The sequence below is a fragment of the Ictidomys tridecemlineatus genome, chromosome 5, assembly GCF_052094955.1.
Source record: "Ictidomys tridecemlineatus isolate mIctTri1 chromosome 5, mIctTri1.hap1, whole genome shotgun sequence".
NCBI lineage: Eukaryota > Metazoa > Chordata > Mammalia > Rodentia > Sciuridae > Ictidomys > Ictidomys tridecemlineatus.
The window spans coordinates 185,747,861-185,771,259 of record NC_135481.1 but is presented as its reverse complement, the minus strand read 5'-3'; the positions used below and the strand labels follow the sequence as shown (position 1 = coordinate 185,771,259).

Sequence of the window (23,399 nt, the reverse complement as noted above, 5' to 3'; positions counted from 1 at the left end):
TCAATTGATTTTCAGGCCATATTACCCACAATGCAACAAAAACAGAAATTTAAAATGAAAGGATAAACCAAAAATGGGGGAAAAAATCAAATCACTTGGAAATTTATTCCTTAATAATTCAAATCAAAGAAAGGAAGAATACTCCAGTTATAGGCCACTGGAACTCCACACAGCAAAACTTAGGGAGTGCCACCAAAGCGCTCCCCACTACCCTAAGTGTTTTTGTTATTAAAGGAAGAAGTCTCAAAGTAAATGAAGAGTGGAACCCAAGGAGCGAGAAAATAAGCAGCAAGATAAACCTAGGGAGAGAAGTAAAAGTAAAGATAAAATTGGTGAGCCAGGTGCAGTGGTACAGCCTGTGATCCCAGTGATTCAGGAGGCTGAGACAGGAGAATCACAACTTCAAGATCAGCCTCCGAAACTTAGCAAGACCCTGTCTCAAAATAAAAAACAAAAAAGGACTGTAGATGTAGCTCATTGGTAAAGGATCTGTGGGCTCCATCTTCAGAACCAAATAATGGTAATAATAATAATAGATAAAAGAGAAAACATAAAAAACAGTAGAACTAACCAAACTGAGACAAGGCTACTGGTAAATAGCTAGAAGATAGCCAGATTAGTGGAAATCCAATTAAGAGAAGGGCTCAGGAGGAAAGTGAGTGAGACACATACACACAACATGAGTAAAGGAAAGCAAGTTAAACCCAAGGTGCAGAGAATGTTTCAGATCCCAAGAGAATACTAAATACATGTGGTTCCCCATCATTTGGAGAATCTGACGGTGAACAGGTGTCTTAGCTCAGGCTACCGTCACCAAATAGCCTGGGTGCATTTCTCACAGTTCAAGCCCAAGGTCCAGGTGCCAGCAGGGTATATTCTGGGGAGATCTCTTTCTCGTTTGCAGACATCAGCTTCTCTGTGTGTCCTGGGCCTTTCCTCTGTGTGCAAAGAGAGAGTGCTTTGGGGTCTCTTCCTCTCCCTACAAGGACAACAGCCGAATCTGATTAGGGCCCCACCCTTATGACCTCATTTAATTTGACCTCCTTATATTCAAATGCAGTCATCGAGAGAGTAGGGCTTCAACATATGAATTTGAGAGGGACATAATTCAGTCCCAAACAGGAAGAAAATTAGAAAGCCTTGGAGTCAACCTCACGCTTGACCTTAGCCAAAAGGCTGTGAGGCAATAAGAATTAACTAAGACTGACATAGAACCATTTCCAAAAAGGATATGGGTCAAGTAGTTGGCAAATTAGGAGACAAGTTCCTTCAAACTTTCAAAGGATGCATATGGGCAATTCAACCATCCTGAAAACAAGCAAATAAAAAACAGAATGCAGCCTGGTTCACTTTACAAATCTAGCACAACGGTGACACCTGCCCCGGCCAAGGTAACCAACGGTACCCAGTCGGCCTTTGCCAAGATACCAGGTGATGAATGTGCACTTCATAGGTTAAGGAGCCACAGGATGCTACCTTGAATGTCATACCATGGAAAGAGTTTTCAAAATAAGATCTTCAAGATTAATATCCAGAATATATGAAGAATTCAAAAAACACCCCCAGAACCCCACAAATAACCCAATTAATAAATGGGCAAATGAATGACATAGGTACTTCTCAAAAGAAGATAAATGGCCAACAAATATATGAAAAAATGTTCAACATTCTAGCAATTAGGGAAATGCAAATCAAAACCATGCTGAAATTTCATCTCATCCCAGTCAGAATGGCAGTCATCAAGAATATAAACAATAATAAATGCTGGAGAGGATATAGAGAAAAAGGAACACTTTTACACTATTGGTGAGACTGTAAATTGGTGCAACTACGAGTTTCCTCCAAAGACTAGGAATAGAACCACCATGTGACCCAGCTATACCACCTTTCAGTATTTATCCTAAATATACAGTCAAGGGCTGGGGATATAGCTCTGTTGGTATCTAATTTGCATGCACTAGGAATAAGTCTTGCCTTGCATGCACTAGGCCCTGGGTTCAATCCTCAGCAACACACACAAAGAATTAAAGTCAGCATGGTATAATGACACATGCACACCCATGTTTATAGCAGCACAATTCACAGTGGCCAAATTATGGAACCAGCCTAGATGTCCATCAATGGATGAATGGATAATGAAAATGTAGCAAATGGGTATATATATACACAATGGAGTTTGATTCAGTCATAATGAAGAAGGAAATTATGTCATTTACAGAAAAATGGATGGAACTTGAGAAACATTGTTTTTTTTAAGAGAGAAAGAGCGAGAGAGAGAGAATTTTCAATATTTATTTTTTAGTTTTCGGCGGACACAACATCCTTGTTTGTATTTGGTGCTGAGGATCGAACCCGGGCCACACGCATGCCAAGCAAGCGTGCCACCGCTTGGGCCACATCTCCAGCCCAAGAAACATTATGTTAAGTGAAATTTAAGCCAAACTCAGAAGGTCAAGGGTCATTTCTGTCTTATATGAAAGCTAGAGAGGAACATTGAAAAGAAAGGTGGTTGTGGGGGGAAACTCATGAAAATCCAAGGGAGCTCAATAGAATAGAGGAAAGGCAGAGGGAGGGAGGAGGAAAGGACAAGAGGAACTACTGGAGAGTGATATTGACCAAATTACATTTTTCTATGGTGTGCATGTGTGAATGGAAACAACGAATCCCACCCTTGTGTATAATGCATCAATAAAAATATGGAAAAGAAAATAAATAAAATATGATCCTCAAATCAAAGAGGCTATCAGGAGTCCACCAGCTGAGACCAGAGGAGCCTTGAGACAGGAGCAACCCACAGACAAGGGCGGTGTGCAGAGAAGTCCTAGGCCAGAGCTCAAGTGCATGCTGAGGCGGCCTTGCAGTGTACCTGCCTTCAGGACACAGCAGGGAGATTATGAAGTGGTCACGCCAACCCTAGTGGCACCTACACATGGTGTACTTAGAGTGTGGCAAGTTTAGAATATCCTGACATCCAGAAGAGGGTGTCGTGTTACCTGTAACATGGTTCCGGAAGGCAGGTGAGCTCCGTGTAGACCTCACCATTGAGCTGCCTGTAACTGTAGGACCATCCTCTAGGTGTGCTCTGGAGGGGACACTGGCCTGATGCATCAGACTTATTCCAAGCCTGAAGAATTCAGATTCCTAATCACTCAAATGCCCCAGTGGTTCCATTCCACTCCATGACAAGGATTGCTGACTCGCTGACCAGGACACACCCGTTTTTGTTTCTAGAAAGCACCACCTGCATGCCTGGGGACTTTCCTCTCGGTGCCTGCCTTACCATCATCAGCACCTGTGGGGCTAGGGCTCAGTGAGAGGAAAGCAGACCCGGTCTCACTTGCATTATTGGTCACATTCACGCAGACAGGCCTGAGAAGTGCCACCCAGACAGGTGTCTGTGCATTCCTCTCTCTGCTCAGGTTGCCATGGTGAGCAACCAGTCAGGTCCCAGGCTCCGAGCAGATGCTGGGAACAGGCTGCCGGCTTGAGGACCTTTTAAGATGTCCATTAAAAGCACAAACAACCCCGGCTCCTCTCTACATAATGGGCTTCATATCAGCCTGCGGCACTAATGGGTGCTTGGCCTCAGAGAATCCTGCAGTGCCTAATGCCCCTTTCTTGTGATGTGATCTCCTCGAACAACAAAGGGCTTCCATCTCCGCCTCCCTAGGCTGACTCTCAGGGCCCCAAGGACCCCATCGCGGGCCACCTGATGGAAAGGCTGAGGAACAGGAATAGAGTAGCTTTGGGGTTGTATGGAAGAAAGATGCTGACCTGCCTGTCGACTCCCGGGAGAGCCAGGCCACGATGCCTCTGGGGCTGGGTGGCAGGTTTGGAGAGAATGGGTACTCTGTCACACATAGGACATGAATTACAACTTACCAAGGGCACCTTATCAGCAGAGTGAAACCGGAGCTTCTGTCACCCCTGTGAGTAGGCTGGGACATCACAGACACAACTCCTTGGCCATATGTTAGGTGTGTGCAGAGAAAAGGGAAATCAAATATAGTGAGAGGAAAGCAGACCCGGTCTGCTAGACAATAGGTGAACTTTATTCACAAAAGTATAGTTACCTGGATTCAGAACATGGGCCATAGTTTCTTGATACCAGACCTAGAAGAACTAATTTTTTATGATTATATCACTGTTACTTATTTTCCTACAGGTAATTTTTCTAGTTTCAATATTTTCCCCTCAAAGTTAAATGAAAAAAAAATTGAAAGTTTAAAACTGGATCACGTGTCCCTTTCTCTGCTTGTCTCCTCTTGTTCAGAGTGCTTGCATCTCTTGATGGCCAGCATCCTCTTGGATCTGCAGTTTGGCTCAACGCATTCATGTCTTAGCAGAATCTTCTTTGTGGTTTTAGAAGAAAATTGGCCTTGTCTGCCCAACGTAGCTGCTCTGCTTCTGATCACAGCGCCTCTTTCCATGGGTGTAAAGGCAATCCTTGCCTGCCACAGTCTGGCTGGGCACAATTCAGGAGCCACTTATCAAGCAGAAAGGAACTTTATTTTTAGAACACACATGCCACACCACAGACCTCTTCAGGAAAAACCTCAGAGCCCAACTGCCACCACTGGCTTCCCACAAGCCTCTCAACCTCCCCCACTCCTCCTGCTCTTGAGGCCGATTGGCTGAGTCGCATGGGCGGAGCCAAAAAAGTCCCCCAATGAGCAGCTCGGTGGTCTGAAAGGGCAGGGAAACAGCCCAAAGAGCATCACCGCAGAGGAGCCAATCAGTTGGCAGCTATAAGTTTGCTGGGGCCGCTGTGAGCCAATCATCAGCTGGCAGCTGGAAGTTTGCTGGGGCCCCTTCAGCTGTGGCTCTCAACATCTCCCTCTCTCTGTTTAAACAACAAGCATGTGGCTTAGGGACCGTGCCTGTCTTAGGTTGTCCAATAGTACATATGGTCCTTACCCGTCATCAGATGAGCTGACCTCAAGGCGTCAGCCTCCTGTCTTAGGTTGGTACCATTGCAATTGGATCTTACCCATCATTGACTACTGGTCCAATATATAGCCACACCTGTGGATAGGTCTTTGTACCAGCTGGGGGGGGGTGAGGTTCTTTGCCTCACCTCTGTTGGCCTCCAAATTTTAGCTGAACAACCATCACAAGCAGAAGGGAGGAAGATACACCAAGCCAATTGACGGCTCCTTTTGGAAAAATTGAACCACCAATGACACCATCAGCAAAAATATCCCAACACTACCACAAGTCGCTGCACCAACAGACAGTTCACAATGCATACAAGTGAGTTCACAATGCATACAAGTGATACATAGTCCAGGCAAGTTCTGCAAGCAGTTCAGTGATGGCTATTGCAGAAGCTGTAGATTGGTTTTATCTTTGTCTTCACTGGCACTGGGATGAAGATAGGAATTCTGGCAATAATGGCTAAAGAAAAAATTATGTAACATTCCAGAAGGCACTAAAAGAAAACAATTTTCTGAACAATTTACATTATCTTGAACAGAATTATTAAATATAATGAAAAGGAAAGGTGAAAGTAAACAAACAGATCTGTTAACCTCCTTTTTTGTTCACATATTAAAACAATCCTCAACAGCTGTTTACCCAATTTAAATTAAACCATTTAAATCACATGAATAAAAAAGAAATATTTGGATCCATTTTTTCATGAGCGCTCATCATATATGATATATGGACATACGTACATACAAACATACAACATAAAACACAAGTGTGCACACATAATATAATACATACAACACATAACATAATAGTAAAGGCCTTATAACTTTTTACAGGTGAAATCTCCATTGCAATGTTTAAAAACTCTATAGTCAAAAAATAGAACTGATCAGCAAAACATTAACCTAGGTCTGTATGAGCTCAAAAAACAAAATAGAACTTCATGATGTGGGAAAGGGTAATAATAAAATAGATATTGAAAAAAGCATCCTGGTTCTGCCGCAGATGTAAGGATAGCCAAACTGGAGTTTTGGATATCAGCTGTTATGGATTTGAGCCATCTTCTTTTTGGTCTGTAGAAATCGCTTGTTAATCTCTCTGGAATCCAAATTGGTTGCTGTTCTCCCTGTGGAAACACACAAACAGACCCCCGAATCCAGACAATTACTGGGTCAGGAACTTTCCATTGTCCTGTTAGAATATCCTTCCAAAGTACCTTGGGCTTATGTACATTCTTTAGACACATATGCCTTTCCACAGCACTAAGTCCTAATGAATCCAAATTTTAAAAGTTTAGAGTAAAAAGGGTTATTTTAAGTTTATATTTAGGGAATATATACCCCTCCCCAATTCCCTCTTTTTGCTTTAATAAGTACATTTTAATAGTTTGATGAGCTCTTTCAACTATGCCTTGTCCCTGTGGATTGTATGGGATTCCTGTTATATGAGTAATGCCAAATGATGAGCAAAATTGTTTAAAAGAGGTACAAGTATAACCAGGGGCATTATCTGTTTTTAACTGTTTTGGAACGCCCACAGTGGCAAAATTTTATAAGCAATGAGCTATAATATCTTTAGTTTTTTCTCCGGCATGAAGGGAGCCCATCAAAAATCCAGAAGAAGTATCAACTGTAACATGCAAATATTTTAATTTTCCAAATTCTGGCAAGTGTGTGACGTCCATCTACCAAATATGGTTAGGTATCAGTCCTCTAGGATTGACTCCAAGATTAACTTGTGGTAAAAAGGTCACACAATTTTGACATTGTTTTATTATTTGTCTAGCTTGTTCCTTAGTTATTTTAAAACACTTTTGTAAAGTATTAGCATTGACATGGAACTTTTTATGAAAATTTGTAGCTTCTTCAAGTGTAGAGAAAATATGTATGTCATGTGTAGTTTTATCTGCTAAATCTTGCCCAAACTAAGGGCTCCAGGCAGTCTTGTAGGCGCCCTGATATGTCCTATAAAGAATGGATCTTTTTTGTCCCAGATTAGACTTTGTATAGTGGAAATATATAGACTTTGTATACCTAGTTTTGTTAAACCCTCCTCCTATGGGGCAATTCCTTTTAAAATGTCCTGTTTGTTCACAATTGTAGCATGTTTTTGGCCTGGCATCTAAAACCTGTTGTTGGGCTAGGGATGTGGCTCAAGCGGTAGCGCGCTCGCCTGGCATGCGTGCAGCCTGGGTTCAATCCTCAGCACCACATACAAAGATGTTGTGTCTGCTGAGAACTAAAAAATAAATGTTAAAAAATTCTCTCTCTCTCTCTCTTTCTTTAAAAATAATAATAATAAAACCTATTGTACTGCAGCTGCCACAACTTGCCCTTGTTCATTAATGTCGCTACGTAATTTAATATATGTGTTTAAATCTTCATGTTTCCATGGTCTAATGATTTCTCTGCACCAACGATTCGCTTGCTCATAAGCCAGTTGTTTTATTAATGGCATTGCTTGTTCTGTATTCCCAAAAACTCTGGTAGCTGTTTGAATAAGCCTATCTACAAATTCAGCGTAAGGTTCATTAGCTCCTTGTATTACCTTAGATAATTGACCTTGTAAACCTCCATGTCCTTGTAAAGTCTTCCATGCCCTAACCGCATCTGCAGCAATTTGTGAATATATAGCAGGATCATATTCAATTTGTTGCTGCTGATCTTCATAAGGTCCCTTTCCTAACAACATATCTAGATTTCTCTGAGGATAACTAGCTGCTGCATTTCGCCTAGCCGTCTCCTTGCAAAATTCCTCATTGGCAACCTTCCATAACAGGTATTGTCCTCCTTTTAGCACAGCTTTACACATACTAGCCCAATCTGCATGCGTCATGTTCAAGTTGGTAATGGATTCGACCATGCTTACAGTGAAGGGTGCTTGAGGACCATAGGTTGTTACAGCCTCTTTTAGCTGCTTCATTGTTTTGAAATTTAAATTTTTTTTAGTATTTATTTTTTTAGTTTTCAGCAAACACAACATCTTTGTTTGTATGTGGTGCTGAGGATCGAACCCGGGCCGCACGCATGCCAGGCGAGTGCGCTACCGCTTGAGCCACATCCCCAGCCCATTGTTTTGAAATTTAAAGCATGGTGAATTCGCTGCCCTCCTGCCTGCTCAAATACAGGGCATGGTAATATTTGAGGTCTTGTCTCAGGATCCCAACTATCAACTGCGGGGGTTGGGGGCCTCCCAGCACATGGAGGTGGCATTGTTGGTTGGACACTTACGTCCTCTGGTGATAGGTGTTAGTAGCAGTCTCCTGTTGTAACTTTTCCCCTGATGGCTTTTTCTGCTCTAAAATTTCTTCCTCTGTCTGACTAGCTCGAGAGACCTTCTCTTTTACTTGAATATTTCTACTATAACTATAATACAACCCAACAAGATAATTCCAAACAAAACTGAAACAGAATGAAACAAAATTGGAACAACAAAAAATCATTATAATAGCCTTTCTATCCTCCTGAAATGTCCATTCGTCCTTTCTCCCTATCTGTTCCTCAGATGTGAGCGGTTTTTCTTCCATCTTACACATCTCCAGGGACAGGCAACTTAAAACAAAAGTGAAGCAAAACAAAAGAAGAGTCTTAAAACGGCTACCCATCCTCTCACCCTGCCCTCAGGGGCGAGCAGTTTACCTTCTCACTTACCCTCAGTCTTCTCCTTGCAGGTCACCAAATGCCGCAGTCTGGCTGGGCACAATTCAGGAGCCACTTGTCAAAAGAAATGAACTTTATTTTTAGAACACACACATCACACCACACAGCTCCTCAGGAAAAACCCTCAGAGCCCAACTGCCACCACCAGCTTCCCCACAAGTCTTTCAACCTCCCCCACTCCTCCTGCTCTTGAGGCCGATTGGCTGAGTCGCGTGGGCGGAGCCAAAAAAGTCCCCCAATGAGCAGCTCCGTGGTCTGAAAGGGCAAGGAAACAGCCCAATGAGCATCACCGCAGAGGAGCCAATCAGTTGGCAGCTAGAAGTTTGCTGGGGCTGCTGTGAGCCAATCATCAGCTGGCAGCTGGAAGTTTGCTGGGGCCCCTTTGGCTGTGGCTCTCAACACTTGCCCTTTTATACTGGGTCACTTGAGAGGCTGTTACTTGTCACACTTTTTACAGAAAGTCCTTCAGGTTTTAGGTACATTGACCATCTTTACAGTAGAGGTATCTACATGATGAAGACTGGAGATCCTGTGGCTGCAGCCCTCCCCTCTCCACACTTGCCCCTTATAGGAAAGGGAGGAATGGATGAAAAGAACTAATTCTTGAAGACAGTCAAGCTTTTTTTTTTTTTTTTTTAAACTAGAGATCTAGCCTGCTAGATCTACTGCTGAGCCATATCCCCAGCCCTTTTTGGTTTTTATTTTTGAGATAGGGTCTAAGTTCCTTAGGGCCTTACTAAGTTGCTGAGTCTGGTCTTGAACTTATGATCCTCCTGCCTCCCAGGTTGCTGAAATTACAGGCATGCACCACCACACCCAGCTGACAATTTTTTTTTTTAATAAATAACAAACAGAGATTTGGTCTAAAGACCAAGCTAAAACAAAGCTACCACAGTTAATTGCTTGGAACTGCATTATATTTATATACATTAAGTTGACTATGTAATTTATATCATTTGAAGAGGATGCTTATATATTATTTATGATTTTGTATTTCCCAATCAAGAATATAGTATTTCTACTGCCACTTAGATTTTGAGAAACAGAAACAAAACAAAACAAATAGTTTAACTGTCACCCCTGTGACATTTTATTGATAAAAACTTGAAACTAGAAAGATGAGCATAAAGTCAGCACACCAAAACCACTTACATCCAGAGATGTTGCCAGTAGCGTACATTTGGACTTTGGTTCAGCCTTGTGTGGAGCAAGAGGGTCAATATGAGGGGTTTTATAGGAAATCTTTTCCACATTAAGCTGGGACAACAAAGGGCTCCATTTTCAGGGATGGGTGGGTAGATCTAAATCCTTCCTCACCCCAAGGAGACTGTGAAAAGTCACCTTGGTCTTTAGCACTGCAGCAGGATGGTGGAAGACAAGCCGGGCGACAAGCCGCAAATCAGGCCACATGCCAATATAACCAGGTGCAGGAGCCTGGCTTAGCTAAGGAAGCCCTGATGTGGGTTGAGGGACGCTCTGCCTGGCAAAGTCCCTTTGAAGAAAGGCTCATCTTTCTCAGGTTTGGTGAAAACCCCACAAATAAGTTCTCAAGGACAACAAAGAGTAAGTCATTAAAGACAATCAGTGCTCAGGGGGACAGTGAAATCCTGCAAAAACAGATCCACACAGCCTGGAAAACAGCTCGACTTACCATGCTTTAAAAAATGACAAACTTGAGGGCTGGGGATGTGGCTCAAGCGGTAGTGTGCTCGTCTGGCATTTGTGCGGCCCGGGTTCCATCCTCAGCACCACATACAAACAACGATGTTGTGTCCGCCGATAACTAAAAAATAAATATTTAAAAAAAAAATGACAAACTTGAAAATACCTTCAGGGAATGAGAAACTATAAAAAGTAATCTAGCAATTTTGAAAAACAACAAAACTAGGATCCTAATTAGAATAAGATGTACTCCATGTTTGTATAAATATATCAAAATATATACTGTTATATATAACTAAAAAGAACAAATAAAAAATGCAAAAGAAAAAGAAAAGCAACCAGAATTCTAGAAATACAAAATATAAAAACCAAAATTAAAAACCAATGAGTTAATTTAACAGCAGATCGGTCTCTACAGAAGAAATAGTGTACTAAAGTATAGAACAGAGGAAATTATCCTAAATGAAGCACACAGAGAAAAAAATATTCAGAAGAGAGGGTGTGAGATGCTGAGAGAATAGCGAGAGAAGGCCTACCACTGGGGCTCCAGTTGAAAGAGACAGGGGATGCACATTTCCAAAACTAATGAAAGACAACAATCTACAGGTCCAAGAAAGCCAACAGATAAATAAAATCTACAGCTCAACACCTTAATGAAACTGTAGAAAAAGCAAAAATAATGATAAAAAAATTCTTTATAACAGATATCAAGTTAGGCAGCTGGGTCTCGTGGCACATGCCTGTAATCCCAGTGGCTCAGGAGGCTGAGACAGGAGAATCACAAGTTCAATATCAGCCTCAGCAACTTAGCAAGGCCCTAAGCAACTTGGTGAGACCCTGTCTCTCAATAAAATACAAAAAAGGGCTGGGATGTGGCTCAGTGGTTAAGTGCTCCTGGGTTCAATCCCAGTACCAAAAAAAAAAAAAAAAGAGAGGGTGAATCAAAGACATCTTCAGACAAACAGAATCAGAAGTGATAAACTTCTTGATAAAAGAGGAGATTCTAAATGATAAACTTCAGCCAGGCATGGTGGTGCATTCTTGTGAACCCAGCTACTCAGGAGGCTGAGGCAGGAGGATGGCAAGTTCAAGACCAGCCTCAGCTACTTAGTGACATCCTGTCTCAAAAAAATTAAAAGGGCTGGGGATGTAGTTCAGTGGCAGGATATTCCTGGGTTCAATCCCTAGTACTGTGCTATAGAAATAAAAGTTAAGTGTCAAGCAGAAAGACAGAGATCCCACTGATAGGTCTATGGTGCAAGGAAAAAGAAAAACAACAACAAAGACAGGAGGAAATAAAGACAAATGGAAATAAACTGACAATACAAAATGACAATCACAATATGTCTAAGCTTTTTAAATTAAGTTTAAAACACAGGGAATAAAATCATAATAAATCAAGAGAGGATGAAATAAAGAAAAACTCCCACCCAGGAAGAGGGTAAAATATTTAACTTCAAACTTTAATGAGTCATCTATGAATGTTTTAATTTGTAATCACCAAACCATTAGCAAGTATGCAAAATTATAGGGGGAAATGGAAAGATTTTTTAAACTATTTAAAATAAGGAAAGAAAAAAAAAAAGACTGGAGACATGCTCAATGGTTAAGCCCTCCTGGGTTCAATCCCCAGTGCCAAATGAAATGAATAAATAAACAAAATAAAATAAGAGAAGGGGGTAGGGCACAGCTCATTGGTAGCATTTGACTAGCATTCACCTGACCCTGGGTTTAGTCCCCAGCACTGCCAAAAGGGGAAGGAAGGAGAAAAAAAGGCCAAAGAATGAGTTAGAAAGCACAAAATAAGATGGTAAATATTTAGTAAACTAATGTGAGGAGTTAGAAGGCTCAAGTGATAATATACATGCCATGAAGAATTTGGATGTTTTCCTCCAAAGCCAGGCACCCCTCCCAAGCAATGGACCAGCAGCAGCCTTTTCCTGATGACTTCAGCGCCCATTGTGACCGCCCGTTGACATCACACAGCACATCTCATCCCCCTGAGTCAAGGGGGGGCGGTCATATAGCTTCTTCACCTCCCTGCGCGGCTGCTGTGATTTGGGCTCTTGCGTCTGCTTTGCGTAGTTCTTCTGTTTCATGGGCCTGTGTGAACTCTGTTCTCTGCAGAGCTGTTTCTGACAAAGCTCAAAGGTTCAGACCTTCACCTACAGAGTTCTAAGGGCCACCCGTGGGGCAGAGGACAGCTCCACCCTTCTTACGAAAGGGCTTTTCCACAAGGGGCATCTCATTTAGATTCTGGGCAGTGGGATACTCAACTTGAAGAACAAAGTCTCATGGAGCCAGAAGCCTTAGAAATTTGCCCTTACAATCCTCACCACCGAATCCCACTCAGCAGATTCCAGTACCACCTGGCATCATGCAGGAGAAAGAACCCCAAGAAAGCCAAAAAGATGGCCAGCTGCAAATACAATGCCTGCCACGTGGTCCCCATCAAAAAGCTGGAGGAGCACGAGGCTGCCTGTGTCAACAGAAGCTCTGTGGAGGAGGAGGACACCCTGAGCCCTCTGAAAGTGAGTCTTCCGAGTTCAGAGCCAAACGATGACCCCCTGCAGGTCTCTCCCTGGCTTTCCAACCCAGATATCTGGAATGTCGATGGTGCTAACTGCCACCCCATGTTTGTCCTTAAGACTTTTGTTCCCCAAAAGCTTGTTTGTGAAAGTGACACAAGAGAGTCAGAGAGAGAGGAGACCAACCCCCAGAAGATCCTCAGACCAGGAGAGTAAACTGCCAGCAGGAGGAACAACACACATCTCTCAAATGCATGAAAGGATATGCAGCTCATCAGAATAAAAGACATGCAAAGTAAAAGCCCCGGATGTGTTTCTCCCCCATCACCCAGTAGGTTGTCATGGTTAGAATGTAAGTCGACCTCCATGGAGGGCAAGGTGGCAATAGCTACATGGGCTTTGATGGAGCAGTTCTGCTTCTCGGCCTCCATCCTGGAAATGCACTCACACATGTAGACAATGGGGTAGGTACTGCTATCACTGAGCTGACTTGCGCAGCAGAGAAAGGTCAGGAATGACCTGACGGTCCACCAGGAGGGCCTGCCTAAGTCAGTTATGGTGCAACCTCCGGGGAGCGAGTACACTGCCGTGAGCCAAGTGCAGAAGCTCTTTGGGTACTGACAAGGAAGGGCTGGCTGAATAGTTCTGTAACTTTGCCAGACTAAACCTGGCAACAACTCGGCCCTGTCCATAGCACAAAAGCAGTCACAGATGGTGTGTTAAAGAGAAAAGGGGGTTCCAATAAATCTATTTACAGAAACAAGCCGTGGGCTGGATTTGGCTGGTGGGAAACAGTTTCCCAATCCCTGAGTTTAACTGATAAAAACCAAATCCAGGGTGATCTGTAGATATGCCACCACTTTTGCAGGGTTGAAGTGGGGGGAGAGATGGGCCTGTGTTCGTACTTATAGGTGCATAAAATTGATCTTCAAGAATACACTAGAACAGGGCTCTCTGCCCGCAAGGCATTAAATATTTACCATCTGATCCCAATAGGAAATTTGCTAACCTTGGGCTGGGGCTGGGGCTCAGTGGTAGAGTACTTGTCTAGCACCTGTGAGGCACTGGGCTTGATCCTCAGCACCACATAAAAATAAATAAAATAAAGGTCTTGTGTCCATCCACAACTAAAAAAAAAAAAAGTTTGCTGATCTCTTCCCTAGTAACTAAGCCCAGTTGCTTCCAGGGAGGACCACTAGGGAACCACAGGATGGGGAAGAGAATACATGTGAGTATTTCTCTGGTCAAAAAATTAAAATATGTGTTTTTAAAAATAGCAGATGGAAGCCAGGCACAGTGGCTTCACTACTCAGAAGTCTAAGGCATTAGGAGGACCACAAGTTCAAGGCCAGCCTGGGCAACTTAGCAAGAGCCTGCCTCAAGGGGCTGGGGATGTGGCTCAAGCGGTAAAGTGCTCGCTTGGCATGCGTGCGGCCCGACCAACAAAGATGTTGTGTCCGCCGAGAACTAAAAAATAAATATTAAAAAAAAAAAAAGAGCCTGCCTCAAAATAAAAAAACAAACAAAAAGGGCTGGGGATGGAGCTCAGTGATAGAACACCCCTGGTTCAATTCCCAGTTCCAAGAACAGAAAAACACAAACAAAAAACCCTAGCAGATAGAAGATTTCTTTTTGAAAAATTTTCAAGAGGAAACCTTAACTGCTAATTTTTGAAGAAATAATCACAACTTTCCGACTACCCCACACTTCTATTACTATTTCACCTGTTTCTATTAATACTTTTTTTTTTCCCAAGAAGGAAATTAAGATTTCTTCTTTGGGGGAAAAATAGAGGGACAGAGAAAGTAGTTCTGGGCATTGGCCTTAGGAACTGCGTGATTAAAAAAAAAAGTACATGGACTAGACAATTGCCATAGAAGAAGCAGAGAACAAACAGCAATGTGGAGATTATGTATCAGTAAACTATGAGCCAATAGGACCAGGAGAAAGAAATTAATCTTGTTTGGGGTATGAAGGAAACAAATCAGTCATGAATTAATCATTATTGATAAGTGACAGGTACATTTTACCATTCTCTCTACTTTTTTTTACAAATTTACTTTTTTACTCTATTCACATTTATTTTCTTATTTTGGTACTAGGGATAAAACCCCCGGCTCTGCTCATACTAAGCATACACGCTACCACTGAGCCACACCCCAGCCATCTACTCTTACCTCAGTTTGAAATCTCCCCTGGTAAGAACCGTTTTAAATATATATGAAATGCAGGGGTATCTTCAATTGGATCCCAGAACAGAAAAAGATGCGGGTGGGAAAGCTGGTGAAATCTGCAGCCTAGAGTTAACAGTGTTAGACCCCAGCCAGCTTCTCGGATTTGCTAATGCACCATTGTTCTGTTAATACAAATGTTAGGGGTAGTTGAGTAAAGGGTATGTGAATACTATGCACATGATCTCTGCAAGCTTTCTGTATGTCTAAAATGATTTCAAAATAAAAGGCTTAAATGCAGAGAGCAAAGAGCAACAGGACCAGAATGGACTCTTGAGCCCATTGTTCTGAGTTGAATCCCAGCTCTGCTGCCTGCTACCTGCTGGACTTCTTTGGGGAGTTACTTAAGTTCTGATTGTTTCTTCATCCACAAAATAGGGACAATGAATTCTTATGATTGTGAGGTGGAATAAATAATTCAACCCATGTAAAACTATCACAAAAGCCCTCAGTGCTGACAACTGTCACAATGGTGGTATTATTCAGCCAAAAAATGTAGGGGGTAAGAGTCAATGATGAAAAAATGAACATTCCATTTAATGCACTAAGTCAAATACAAGTCAATTCTGATCCACAATAGCCAATACTTTTGAACCAGAAATAGTAGTAAATACCACCAAGCCCTCCCAGCCATAACTAACCAATCACAGCTCTGGAGCCTGGACAATACCCTTCAGAATCCTCCACACAATGCTGAAGGCCACCACACACAGTGACAGAAAGCTCCATCTTGCCACAGCTCCCTGTGGGCAGCTTCTACTCAATGCCCCATCAACCTTCTGGCCTGACTCAGGGTGTTTAAGGAATAGTCAAGAAATATAGGGGGGCTGGGGCCGTGGCTCAGTGGTAGTGTGCTCACCTAGTACATGCGAGGCCCTGGGTTCGATCCTCAGCACCACATAAAAATAAAGTAAAAATATTAAAAAAATAAAATTGGAGTTGGTGGTATTTTCTTAAAAAAAGAAAAGAAATATAGGGGCGTGCCAGGCATGGTGGCACACATCTGTAATCCCAGCACCTCCAACAGGAGAATCGTAAGTTCAATGCCAGCCTCAGCCACTTATGAGGCTCTAAGCAATTCAATGAGACCTTGTCTTTAAATAAAATATAAAACCAGGGCTGGGGATGTGGCTCAGTAGTTGAACACCCTTGGATTCAATCCCCAGTACTAAAATAAAAGAAAAGAAAAAAAAAAAAAAAAGGAAAAACAGAGACATACAACTCTCCTCTGAAGACCTGGGGGAATGACCTGGCAAGAAAGGAATGTCAGTTCTAAAATTCCTGAGCTGGAGCTCAGCCAATTGTTCCCTCCCCTCTTCATTCTTCATACCTTGCCTCTAATTGGCCGGCTGGTTCCCAGGAAAACAATCACAAAATCTTAGCAGTGACTGGCCATGGCCGGCAATGCTGAGGCTGCCCAGCAGCTGACCACACAGGAGAGCTAGGGAACAGGTCATGGTCCTAGGTAGCAGACAAGTTCTCTACAATAGGTTCCTGGTGGAAAACTGAATCTTAGGGCAGAGGAAGGAGAGAAGAAAGAGGAGTTGCCCTGGGGCCAGATGTCTTACAGAAATTATTATATGAAGTCCTTGGCCCCCAATACTTGAGTTCCAAATTCAGATACAAAAAGTGAGTCTGGGTAGCTAAGTAATTGCCGTGGTTCCCAAAGCTGGCGAGTGGCAAGTGCCCTACATAAATGGAACCCATCCCCAGCAATTCCACTCTCAGATATGTAGAATCCAGTAATGAGCACAAGAGCTCACCAAACTATGAAGGCAGGGTGCTCATATAATAGCCAGGCTGGACACAATCCACACACCCTTGGGGAGTATGGGTAAACTGGGGGAAAGTCATAGGAAGAATACTAGGCAGTTTCGTCTATTTCAAAATTGAAGAAAATTTTTAAATATCCTCACCACCAAAAAAAAAAAAAAAGGATAAACATAAGTATGTGACATAATAGATGTTAGTTTGATTTAATCATTCCACAATATGTACATACATCAGAGCATCACATCACACCCCATGAATATTTACAATTATTGTCAAAAACAAAACGGATACCAAAGAATGTACAAACTACCCAGATAACTTGGCTGAACCTCACATCATGTGAAATTCAGTTCACACACACTTAAGAAAAAGAAATCTACAGTGTTGGAGTCAGGATGGTGGTTACCCCTGGTGGGTGGGGAGAGGGTCCCTAGGCGCTGGTCCAGTTCTGGGGTTTGGTCTGGGAACCGTTACATGAGTCTGTTCACTTTGTGAACCTTTACCTGCACCCACTTGGAGTTGGTACTGTTTTCAGTATGTATGTTGCACTTCCTCAGAAAGTTTTTGAAAACTGAACCTTTAATGCTTATGTTTTCCTGCCTCACCACACTCCTGCATGGTTGGTAACTATGACACTAGTGATGACACAGAACAGGGCCCACTGGGGTGCTGGCCTTGAGGTCCAAGACAGGGCTCAAGTCCTGACTTGCCATATTCTAGTACCTGCCCTTCAAGGGCAGGTACAAATTATTTTATGATTTATCTGCATTTATCTGAGCATCAAGTGTGTGTCACTGTTCTCTCGAATCCCTTCAACAGCTCTGAAAATTTAGGGATTCTCCATTTTATAGCAGAGGACCCAAGGACTAATGCAGTGAAGAGACACACAATTAGTAATAGCCACACTGGGATTCACACCCAGGTCTATGGGAACCAGAGTCAGAGCTCTATCTGGGGCTACCAGGAGGAGCAAGGAGGGTGCCAGAGGCTAGGACCCCTGCTTTTGTCAGGTGCCTCCAGCCCTAGGAACAACCAAGACACAGCATAGTCACAATGGCTTTGGATTCCAGAATCCTTTATCCCACTTGTTTCTAGCAAAGTTCTAGAAACCCCCAAGGTTCCTAAGATCCTCCCCCACCTGTTTGAGCCCAGGACACATCCTGCATTTTCCTCAGGGTTTTATAGTAGACACAAGTCTCTCTTCTGTATCAGCTAGTTATTGTGACAATAATGCCAAGTAACAAAACCGTCCCAATATACAATCTTTTAAAACAATATTCTTATCATGTATCATTCGGGGTCTGGCTAATCTAAGTCCCCAAAAACAAGCAGAGAAAAATAATAATAAACACAGGATATTGAATATTTGTGTAACATAGCATGAACAAATGACCTAACCTAGAAAAAAGGGGATACTTCCCTAGCTTTTTAATTTTTAAAAAAATTTCTTTTATGCATTCTTTTCAGATGCATAAAAGAAATTTAAAATATTGATCATATGCTCGACCATTAAGCAAGTCAACAAATTTTAGATTGGGATCTAAACAGACCATGTCTCCTGACTATAGTAGAATTAAGTTAAAAATTAACAACAATAAATAACAAAGCCTTCTCCACCACTTTGGTCCTGGCTGCCCTGGGACTTTCTCTGCCCCATTGGCAGGACAGAACCATTACTGAGCACTGACTGTGTACTAGGCTTGTGCTGATGCTGGCTGAGCAGGGTGCAGGGGCTCTCATGAAGAAGACGGACATCCTTCCAATTACCCCTTCCCAAGGGGCATGTGACTCAGGCTTGCCCATCCTTGGTAGAGACCATTACATAACTTTCACCTGCACACCTGCAGGTCGGCACCAGTTAATACACAAGTCATACCTTATTCCTGACTAGGTGAGACCACTAGTCTTAGCAATGAAAAGTTTGATTCCCAACTCAGTGAAACTCAATTTTAGTTGCTTTCAAACACACCTGGCTAAAGGTGAAAACCCCAAACTCAACCTAGAGGGGCTTAAAACAACACTGCTGTCATCTCTAGAGACAATAAAACAGATGAGACTCGCTCTGGGGACCCCTGAGAAAGTGGCTCACTCTCTCAAGCGACTCCTGGTCTACCTGTCTGGGAAGCGTTTCCCTATGAACCAGCTTCCTGTGTCCCTTAACTATTTCTGCTGTTCTAGATATTACAAGGGGGAGATTTCTTTTCCTTCCAAACATAGAATTCACAATTGATTTCCAGAAATGGACTTGACATCAAGTAACAGTCACCTCTCCCATTAACAGAAGTGTTAAAGCAAAGACCAGAAAACTCTTGGTAAGAACGCTGAAGAGGGGGCCTAAAATTCAGGAAAAGTTTTCAAGGGCTTTCCTGTTTAATCTCCTGCTGCAAGGCCACCAGTGGACACCAGGTGGCCTCAGAGAGTCACCATCGAGGCATAGCCTAATCTACCAGCATGTAGCTCTTCCTGCAAATATTGAAAACGGAATGGAAGCAAAGCATAAACTATTCTGTCCCACCAGTTGACTTCTGATTGCCAAAAGAATCAAAAGTAGCATCTTGACCACATTTGTGCACTCATATTCATAGCAGTGTTACATTGGCCAAAATATTGAACCAGCCCAAGGGCCATTGACACAGATCAACCAATAAACAAGAATGTGATATATCCATTCAATGGAATAAGATTCGGCCTTCAGTTAGGTACGATGGCCCATGCCTATAATCCCAGGGGTTCGGAAGGTGGAGGCAGGAGGATTGAGAGTTCAAAGCCAGCCTCAGCAAAGGCAAGGCACTAAGCAATTCAGCGAGACCGTCTCTAAATAAAATACAAAATAGGGCTGGGGATGTGTCTCAATGGTTGAGCGCCCCTGGGTTCAATCCCCAGTACCAAAACCAAAAACAACAACAACAAAAAACTCAGCCTTCAAAGGAAGAAAGTTCGTGTGTGTGTGTGTGTGTGTGTATTTAGTTATTTATTTATGGACAGAATACTTTTATTTATCTTTATGTGGTGCTGAGGATTGAACTCAGTGCCTCACCAGTGCTAGGCAAGTGCTCCACCACTGAGCCACAAACCTGGCCCAAGGAAGAAAATTCTGACACATGCTATCACAGGAATGAATCTGGAGGACATTGCTAAGTGAAATAAGCCGGTCACTAAAGGATAAATTCTATGCAATTCCATGTACATGAGGTCCTTATAATAGTCAAACTCAGACCACTGTCATGTATTTTAAAAATAAAATCAATTAAAAATATAATCAAACTCAGAGACAGGAAGTGGAATGGTGGTTACCAGGGGCTAAGGGAAGATGGAGCAGGCATACTTTGTTTAGATGGGTACAGTTTCAATTTTGCAAAATGAAAATGGTCTGGAGATTGGTTGCCCTGAGTTCTGCTGAACTAGACTTATTAAAGAGTACAATGGAAGCCAGGTATGGTCACACACTCCAGTATGGTCCCACACTCCTACTAAGGAAGCTGAGGCAGGAGTATCAAAAGTTCAAGGCCAGTCAGGGCAACTCAGTGAGACCCTGTCTCAGAATAAAGACCTTAAGAAGGGTTAGTAGCTCAGGTGTAGAGCACTTGCCTCACATGTACAAGGCCCTAGGTTCAATCCCCAGTATTAAGAAAAAAAAAATTTTTTTATTGTGTTTTAAAATTTTTTTGATATGTGTTTTCGCCACAATTAACAGAACCAGGCACAGTCATGCATGCCTGTAATCCCTCCAGAGGCTGCGGCAAGGATTGCAAATTCAGAGTCAGCCTCAGCCACTTAGCAAAGCCCTAAGCAACTTAATGAGATCCAGTCTCAAAATTAAAAAAATAAATAAATAAAAAGGGCTACGGATGTGGTTCGGTGGTTAAGCCCCACTGTTTCAATCCCCAGTAGTAAAAAAAGAGGAAGAAGAAAATAGAACATAAAAACTGAGCCCAGCCTGCAGAAGGGATGGGAGCACATTGGCTCAGTGGTTCACCAAGTGCCATGCCCAGCTTGCACCACCTACAAGCTTCTCAGAAATGCAGCATCTCAGGCCACCTGAGACCTGAGTCTTGGGGCCTGAGTCGTAGGCTGCATTCGACCAAGGTCTAAAGTCATCCATCTGCACAATTCAGTATCTCATTAGCCCTTAGTTGTTGTTCCCTCTGAGGAAAACAGGCATGGAGGTTGAGAGGAAGCTTCTCCATTTCGATTTATATATTTATGAATATCATTTAAATTCTATGTAAGTTTTTCTATAATTAAAAAAAGACAAATAGGGCTGGGGATGTGGCTCAAGCGGTAGCGCGCTCGCCTGGTATGCGTGCAACCTGGGTTCGATCCTCAGCACCACATACCAACAAAGATGTTGTGTCCGCCGAGAACTGAAAAATAAATATTAAAAATTCTCTGTCTCTCGGGGCTGGGGATGTGGCTCAAGTGGTAGCGCGCTCGCCTGGCATGCGTGCGGCCCGGGTTCGATCCTCAGCACCACATACCAACAAAAGATGTTGTGTCCGCCGAGAACTTAAAAAAAATAAAATAAAATATTAAAAAAAAATTCTCTGTCTCTCTCTCTCTCTCCTCTCTCACTCTCTCTTTAAAAAAAAAAAAAAAAAGACAAATATAGAGCAGGGTAGGCTGAAACACCAAATGTATGCATGAGGTCTTAGGTTCGATCCCCAGCATGACAAAAAACACTAATAATAGAAAGATATGCAAGGAAATGTGCTCCAATGTCTCAAACATCACCCTAAACCAATACCCTGCACCTTAACATTTATCCCCAACAGCCCCCCAGAGTGTCACCTCCCTGCTTCACCAAGCCCGGAGACTTCCTTGGTGAATACCATTCTTCCAGGCAAGCCTCTCACAGCCAAGCCTCCCCCATCCCCCTGCCCCCTGTTGGCCCAAACCCAGGCTCAAGCCATCAGCTCTGGCCTTCTCCTGACCCAGGAAAGCCAAGACTCTTGACTGATCCCGGGCCCCACAAGTGCCCCACACCCCAGCCCCCATGCCAGCGTCTGTTATCAGTTTCTGCTGTGTAACAAGCCACCCACAACACAACTTCACCAGACAGAACCATACAGATGTACCATTTCTCCCAAGTCTGTGATCAGTTGGGCAGTCCCTCTGGCCTGCCACATCAGGTGAGGCTGGCCTTGCTCCCATTCTCACCTGGGACAGTGGGAATTCTTGTCTCCCTCACAGATTCTCAAAGTCCCATTGGGCGCAGCAAGTCATATGACTCACCCAAGCATGTAGCTGCAGGAAGCAGTGACTCACTGGGCTACTTATCATTACTGAATGAACTAGCCCCCAGCTTTTGTGTTGGCCTCTCAAGCTCACCTGGAGAACATGTTAGCCATCAAATGGCAGGCCAGCACCTGGACCCTGTCAGGGCACTCATCAGCCACAATCTTAACTAGAAAACACCTGCCCACTCCCAGGCAGAGCCCAGCACTCCTACCCCTCTACTCCCAGCCTCTGCCCCTCACACTGGTCTGGGAAGACACCAACCCTGGACCAATCCCCATGACCAAGTTCTCTCATGGCTGCAGAGTCCCACTAGAACTGAGGTGCCCCAGGTCATGCTCAAACAGCACCTGGATCCTTGGCTCAGCTTAAAGCAATGGCTGGTTTGATGCCAGGTGAATTCACGGCCAGTGTCATGCAAGGTTCAAATGTACCACCCCACTGCACTCTCCCACCCTGTCCAATCCCACCCCATTTTGGGCCAAGAGTTCTGAGAGCTCGGCAGAGATGCCCACTGGGAGCAAAGCCAAGAGAACCTGCTTCCTGATCACTGAGACCCTCTGGGGAAAAGGGTCCAGAGCACCTAGGCCCAGGATGTACAGGCAAGACTGCATTCTCAGGACGAGGGCCCAAGAGAAAGAAGAGTCCAGAGCAGCACAAGGAGAAAGGCAATTTTATTTTTGCAAGAAAAAGTACCAACAGAGGTTGAGAAAAAGAGCACCCAGCCCTGTCCCACGCAGGGGTCTGAGATGAGGCCAGGCCTGACCTAGGCCTGAACTTGGGAGAAGGCAATAAGGCTTGCTCCCTGTGGCACTGGGGGGGACAGGCAGGCCCAGGAGTGGGACTTTGTTCTGTTAGCACCAGGATTTGGTGACAGGACAGTGTGTGGCCCTCCTGTCACCACCTGAGCAGTCAGTAGAAGAGGGGCTGGTGGCAGAAGGCTCCCTGTAGTTGGTCTCACTTGAATGTGACTCTTGAATCCAGACCCCTCCACCACCCCCAACCCCTGTAAACATGAGAAACAGGTACGTGCCCTCCAGGCCCTTCAGGACAAGATGAGGGTACGCGATGTGTGGCTGGGCTTCAGGCGGCCCAGAAGCTGCCGGGCTTTTTCCTGCATGAAGAGCTGATCCCTGGTCCCCCCGCAGGCCACTGTCTTCCAGGCGCTGGTCATCTGGGAGAAGGCAAGAGGGTTACCATCCAGGACAGCATGCTCCCAGCAAACCTTTGGGGCCCTGCTGGTCAGGGGGTCTGGGACATTTCTATGACTCTCCCTCTAGAATCCGAAAGCCACCTTGTCCTGAGACTTTCCTGGGGGGCCCTGAGTTAGTGGCTCCACATCTGTGGGCTTCAATTGTGAAGCAGGAAGTTGGTGA

The 23,399-nt window shown here is 43.7% G+C and overlaps 2 protein-coding genes across 4 annotated transcripts in view; one reads left to right on the top strand and one right to left on the bottom strand.

Annotated features, from left to right (window-relative positions):
• The first annotated feature begins 12,550 nt into the window (after window positions 1–12,550).
• On the top strand, window positions 12,551–13,000 carry Gtsf1l (gametocyte specific factor 1 like). Its single transcript, XM_078049015.1, has 2 exons — window positions 12,551–12,829; window positions 12,905–13,000. The coding sequence occupies exons 1-2, from the start codon at window positions 12,551–12,553 to the stop codon at window positions 12,998–13,000; spliced, it is 375 nt and encodes a 124-aa protein (XP_077905141.1).
• Window positions 13,001–22,680: 9,680 nt separating this feature from the next.
• Mybl2 (MYB proto-oncogene like 2) overlaps window positions 22,681–23,399 on the bottom strand; it is a 34,913-nt gene continuing 34,194 nt past the window's right edge. For all 3 annotated transcript variants that reach the window (XM_005327126.5, XM_078051822.1, XM_078051821.1), the window contains one exon: window positions 22,681–23,197. In XM_005327126.5, coding sequence (XP_005327183.2) covers window positions 23,069–23,197 — 129 coding nt within the window. In that variant the 3' untranslated portion in view covers window positions 22,681–23,068. The remainder of the gene's footprint in view (window positions 23,198–23,399) is intronic.